The sequence below is a fragment of the Notamacropus eugenii genome, chromosome 1, assembly GCF_028372415.1.
Source record: "Notamacropus eugenii isolate mMacEug1 chromosome 1, mMacEug1.pri_v2, whole genome shotgun sequence".
Classification (NCBI taxonomy): Eukaryota; Metazoa; Chordata; class Mammalia; order Diprotodontia; family Macropodidae; genus Notamacropus; species Notamacropus eugenii.
The window spans coordinates 348,799,337-348,805,336 of NC_092872.1; the positions used below are offsets into that span (position 1 = coordinate 348,799,337).

At 41.4% G+C, this 6,000-nt stretch overlaps 1 protein-coding gene across 1 annotated transcript in view; it reads right to left on the reverse strand.

Moving 5' to 3' along the window:
* Nucleotides 1-5,210, reverse strand: part of TDRD9 (tudor domain containing 9) — a 201,520-nt gene extending 196,310 nt beyond the window's left edge. Inside the window, exon 1 of the mRNA XM_072630074.1 lies at nt 4,691-5,210. Coding sequence (XP_072486175.1) covers nt 4,691-5,067 — 377 coding nt within the window. The 5' untranslated portion in view covers nt 5,068-5,210. The remainder of the gene's footprint in view (nt 1-4,690) is intronic.
* Nucleotides 5,211-6,000: the final 790 nt, after the last annotated feature.

A 6,000-nucleotide genomic window follows, 5' to 3' on the forward strand; every position in this document is an offset into this window, starting at 1 on the left:
AGCAGGTAAATTACATGCAAGGACAGTTGAGTACTGTTTAAATTAAGAAAATCTCAAATAAAAAACAGGAAGAAATGAAAGTAATGGGAAAAGGGGGAAGGTAAGAAGAAAAGGCAATAAAAATCTAATAATTAACATAAGCATATGACTATGAGCTTGACTTCCAAGGAAGCCAGTACTTAACTCTGAACAGAGAAAAGTCACCAAAACACATTCTTTTTCTTCTCTCCTTGAGTCAGGGAAAGGAACATAAGAAGGTACACAAAGGAGGATATAAAAGGTAAGAGAGCAAAACAAGAAGGGTAGCACACAGAAGGAGGGATCCCAAATGGGAAATCTAGAGAGCAAGCAGTGAGCAGTCCAGCCAAATCTATCATTCAATCACTTTTTAACAAGTGCCAACTCTGTACAAAGTGCTAAGCTAACAGAAATAAAATGAAAACAAGGTACACTACAAAAACTTGTAAAAACTTTTACACATAAACATCTCTCAATGTCTCTAGACTCTCCTTTTATTACACCCTTAAAGAAAATCTTCCCACTTAACCCTTCTGCAATAGCTCACAAGCCTTGTTATTTCTACTTTCAGAAATTTCCAACTATGCCCTGGCCTTTCCTATGAACACTTTTCCCCTTCTCTAGGTGAACTGTCTAAATCCCTTACCTCCTTCAAAATTCTACTAGAAACTCTCCTCTAAATCCAAACCATTCCGATGACTCCTTGAACTTAGTTTATATTACATTAATTTTTACACCAAGTTGCTCTACACAATATGCTCTTCTGGTGTAAGAGAGAGAGCACTGCACCTGCAATCTTCTAACTTGAGTTCCTATTGTGGTTCTAACTTTGTCACTTCAACTCTCCAGACTTCAGTTTACTCATCTTTAAAATGAGGAGGAATGGTAACCCCCCAACCTCTATCCTAGGCTCCATATTCTCTTATTTCAACTGTTCAAAACTGGAGAGCTCCTTAAAATGTCGACTGTCCATCATGATATCCCTGAAACTCAATACTCTGCCAATAAAACTATAACTTATTAGGTGACAACTTCTCTGAACCTCCATTTCCTATAAAATAGTAATAAATATTTGCATACTATCTAAAAGGGTTGTTGTACGGATGTTGTTTTAGAAATGTCAAAGTTTTCATCTAAAATGTTTATTGTTCTCAGTAATGTTGGGATAACTGTTAGTCAATATATTCCAAGTCATAGAATCACCAAAAAAACATACTAAGGAACAAGGATAGCATGTAATCATGGAAAACATGCTAGACTTAGACCAAGAACTGGTGTTGAGTCCTGGCTCTATCCCTTGTCAGACCTGTGATTCTGGGTCTCAGTTTCTTCACCTGTAAAATGGAAATAGGAATGAATACTTGGACTACATAACTTACAGGGTTGTAAGCCATGTTCTCAAACCTTAAAGTGCTATAAAAATAAATAGACATTATAATTCCTATAAAAATAAGCTCTAGAACCAAACTCATTTATAGTTCCAAGGTCACTTTCAGGACATAAAAGGCTATGAGAGTCCAAAGAAAATGAAATACTAGTTTCAACAAACATGAATCCAACTGCACAAGCATAATAGAAGTACTGCTACTGAACTGCAAAGGGAAATTAAGTGTGCTGTGGAAAACAAATAGGTTTTATGTGGTCTTCATTAATACAGTAAAAAGCACACAGAGAACCATCAGATGCAAAAAGGCACAGAAAATAGCCAGTTCTTAGAATGTCCTGAGACCACCAGAAATCTGGCCCTTGATTACACTTAATTAATGCCAAAATTACTTTGCTTTAATCTTTATCAAGTTACAATAATAATTTCCCATATCCTTCACTGATATCTCATTCAAGACAATACCATTTTCTCCACTACTTCTATAGACTTCTTTTAGCAGTTAATATATGAAGTATATTAGTGTGCTTTCAATTAGAAAAATGTTCTGTAGACTTTAAAGCACTACAGAAACATGAGCTAATTCAATTCAACTAATGTGTGTTAAATACGTGTATGTAGCACTTAAAATACTAAGATAAAAAATGACAAAAGACCCTGGACTCAGGATCTAACAGTATAATAGGCAAAAAGATAAATCCCAGTCACATAGTACCTGTGTCTTCTTGACTGGCCTGAGTTTTTCCATCTGTAAAAAGAAGTGATTGCACTAGATAGTCTTCTAAGGATCCTCACGCAGCTTTAATTCCTAAGAACTTGATATGTGTGAAAGTGGTATGTGTCCAAGATCACAAAAGTAGTCAGTCAGGCAGTGGCAAAGACAGTATTCAAACCCAAATCAGACTTCAAATTCTGAGTTTTTCCACTGTACTTACTTCTTTTCTTCTATATTAAACAAGACAGGCATGCCTCCAGTAGAGGAAATAGCTAAAAAGTAAGTGAATGTCAAAGGTGGAAAGTGCTTTTAATTTCAAATGAGCACTAAACTTCAAGGATATAAAAGGCTTTAGGACTCAAAAGTCTCAATTCCAGAAACTGGAATAAATCCCTCAACAAGCACTTTTAATAAGTACAGGTACAGTACCTGGCACAGGAGATAGAATATAAAGAATGAAACAATCTCTACCCTTCAAGGAGATTATGTTCTAATGGGGAAGACAAATTCATATAGAGGAGAAATAACATAAGTAGTTTGGGAAAAAGGGTACTAGCAAGCAGTTGGGGGTTAGTGCAGCAGCAGCAGAGCCTTACTGCAGAAGATAGTACTAGAGCTGCATCTTGGAGAAAGGTGTTGTGTGAAGTGAAAAACATTCCGGACATGGAAGTCAGAATGTCAAGAATGAGCAAGAGCTGGAAAAGGCCAGTTTGGCTAGATCACAGACTGTGGGATGGAGAATAAATACATTAAGGGTGGAAAGATAGGTTGAGGTCAGCTTTAAAAGCTAAGGAGAGTTTATCTTTAACCCAAGAATCTTTATTCTTTGGGGGAAGTAATAGGAAGCCATTGGAATTTTAGTGGGAGAGTGCCACAGTCAAATCTATGCTTAAGAAAAATCACTTGGACAGCAATGTAGCATAGTGATATCCCACTGAAATAGAACCAGAGCCACTAAATCATCCTGGTGGACACATATATTGGATCCTGGTGGAACATATATATTGACTTAGAAAACCACATGTTAATATTATTTTTTAGCATATTTTTATTTTGTTAAATATTTCCTTTAATCTGATTCTAGCTGCTCACTTTGACACCTCAGGTATAAAGAATATACTGAACAAGGAGGAGAGAGACTATTACAGTAAGCTAGGCCAGTGGTGATAAGGGCCTGAACTAAGGTGTTCATTGGGTGACTCCTGAAGTCAGATATAAGAAATATTATGGATGTAAAAATAGAAAGTTTTGGCAAATGACTGGAGGGAGCTCAATCAAGGTCCTGAAATAAGGAGAATGGTGATGCCTCTGACAAAAATAGCTAAGTTTCTCACCACTTTTAGTTTAAGAACTCTTCTATTAAAAAAAAAATACACTTAACTATCTCTTCACATAATCTGCTTATTAATTCACTCTTCCCTGTGACTCTGGCAAGAGCTAATATCCTTCACCAACCTCAGTAGGAGCCAAACTCATCATGAGTAAAAAAGTCTGAGGAACTGGGCTCAAATCCAGCTCTAAAACATACAATTTCTACTTAGGTTCAGTCTCTTTAGGCCTCAGTTTCATCCATAAGATGAAGGTGTAGGACTAGATTACCTCTTGGTCACTTTCAGTCCTGAATCTATAATCCTACAATATGCCCAAAATGTCTTTAGCCAATCAAAGGAAACTGAAGTTCATAAAATAAAAATTAAATTTTTAATGTAATGTAATGTTTTCATTTTATGTCAAGTATATATAAATTTTTTTTTTAATGAAGGGAAAAATAGGGGAAGAGGGGATGCTGGTCACTGTACCAGAGAGAAAGGAGGCCAAAATAAGTAAGTAACGGATACAATGTAGCCTTCTTCATGGCCTTCAAGACTTTTACTAGCTGTGTAACCCTGCATAAATCAGCTTTTGGGACACACTTTCCCCCTATGTAAAACAAGGATAATACTACATACCAACTTGCAGGGCTGCAAGGCTAGAACTTGGCAAATCTCAATACAGTAAGAGAAAAACAAAGCAATTCAACAACGATTGCTGTAGTAACAAGCTAGAAATAAGATGGGTGCTAATCAATTGAAGAAACACATGAATAAAAATGTTCCATGAATGTATTGGTATGTAATTGGTAAGAAAAGGCTAATAGTAATACTCAGAAAAAACCAGGCTAGACGCGTATTAATTGACACTGCTAGTGAAGGAAACAGAAAGAAAAAAACACTATCCACCAGACCCGTACGAAAACTAAAAAAAATACAAGTCAGAATCCAAGTCCATACGGCTGGCCCAGCCTGTGAGGCTGAAACAAATGCCACCGCTTTCCTCGGAAAGACAGAGCGCTAGAAAAGCACGTGGGTAACCAGACATGGTCAATATCTTGGTCGGTTTGTTACAGGGGATTACGAAGAATGGAGGTGAAAAAGAAATGGGGGAGAGGAAGATAATGAATAAAGTATTTTTTTTTTAAAAATGAGGTTGCTCTTGTTTCTTCCCCCCACGGGGGGCGGGGGGCCTTCCCCTCTTTTACGTCTCCCCCATTTCTAAATAAGGGTTAGGAGAGAAGGGTTCCCAGGGCCCCTTACCGGCCAACCACCGAGCAGGCCAAGGCTCGAGCACGGGCCTGCTCGCTGCCGCCCGATCGCGATGCTGCCGGCGCCGGGTCACTCGGGGGTGGTCTCTGCGCCTCTTCTCGGGCCCTCGCCTCAGCCTGGGCTTCGGCCTTGGCCTTGGCTTCGGCTTCGGCCTCGGCCTCGGCCTCCGCCTCGGCCTGAGCCAGGGCCTCCGCCTCCATCTCGGCCTGGGCCAGGGTCTCCGCCTCCATCTCGGCCTGGGCCTGCTCCCCAAGCCCGGGAGTACTAGCAGGAAAAGTGGGAGGCGACCCCAGGAGTTCCACATTGGCCACCGTCTTGCCGATGGTGAACCAGTCGTTGATCTGGTCGAGAGTCAGCTTGCGCAGCATGGTTGGGTGTAAGGGAGAGGGCGTGGGTCCAGCGCACCGAGCACGAGAGCGGACGCAGCCCTCGCTGGCCAGCTTCGCCAAGCGTCTGGGGGGAACGCCTGCAGGAGACAGAAATACCAGGCTACCAGCCCCGCCCACAGGCCCCACCCCTTCCAACGGGGCGGGGCTCCTCCCCCACCCCCGCCCCCACTCCCGCCCCGTCCCCAGCACGTGCGCTGCCAGGTCCCTTCGAGTGCCGTCCTCTCAGACTCCCGGGAAACCTGCGAAATTCTGGCAGTGGGAAAAGCTCCCAGCCCCACTCCTTCAAAGTTCATCAACTGTGCACGTGCGCAAGTGCACATTCATCAGCGCCCCACGCCTCCCTCTCCCCCTCCCGCTCCCTCACGCCCTCTCCCCTCCCCCTCCCTCTCCACACACGCAGGCGCACCCACGCTCCGGACGTCCTTGCAGCCACGTGCCTCTCGTGCCTCTCAATGCTACATTTTGAAACAAAGCCAGAATTCTTGTCCTTACTGGTCGTTGCCGGAGTACGGTAATACCCATGAATAGTTCGGGGAAAGCAATGAGGCTTACCACCCTCACTCACAGTTACCCCAAGAATTTAATTTAATTTAAGTGAATTTAATACACCCCAGGCAACAAGATTTTTTTTAAATTTAAGTTCCAAATTCCCTCCTTTCAGTCTCTTCCCCACGCATTGTAAAGGCAAAAAATATATCAATTATAATATGTAAGCATGCAAAATAGGAGCCATTTTGGGGAGAAAAAGACATGGAAAAACAGTAGGGAAAAAAAACTTCCATCTGCACTCAGAAATCAGTTCTCTCTCCCTACAGGCATATAGCATTTTTAATTCGGAGTTTTTTGGAGTTCCACTGGATCTTTGTATCCATCTACAAGATTCAATATAATTGGATTAAACAAAATTTTTTA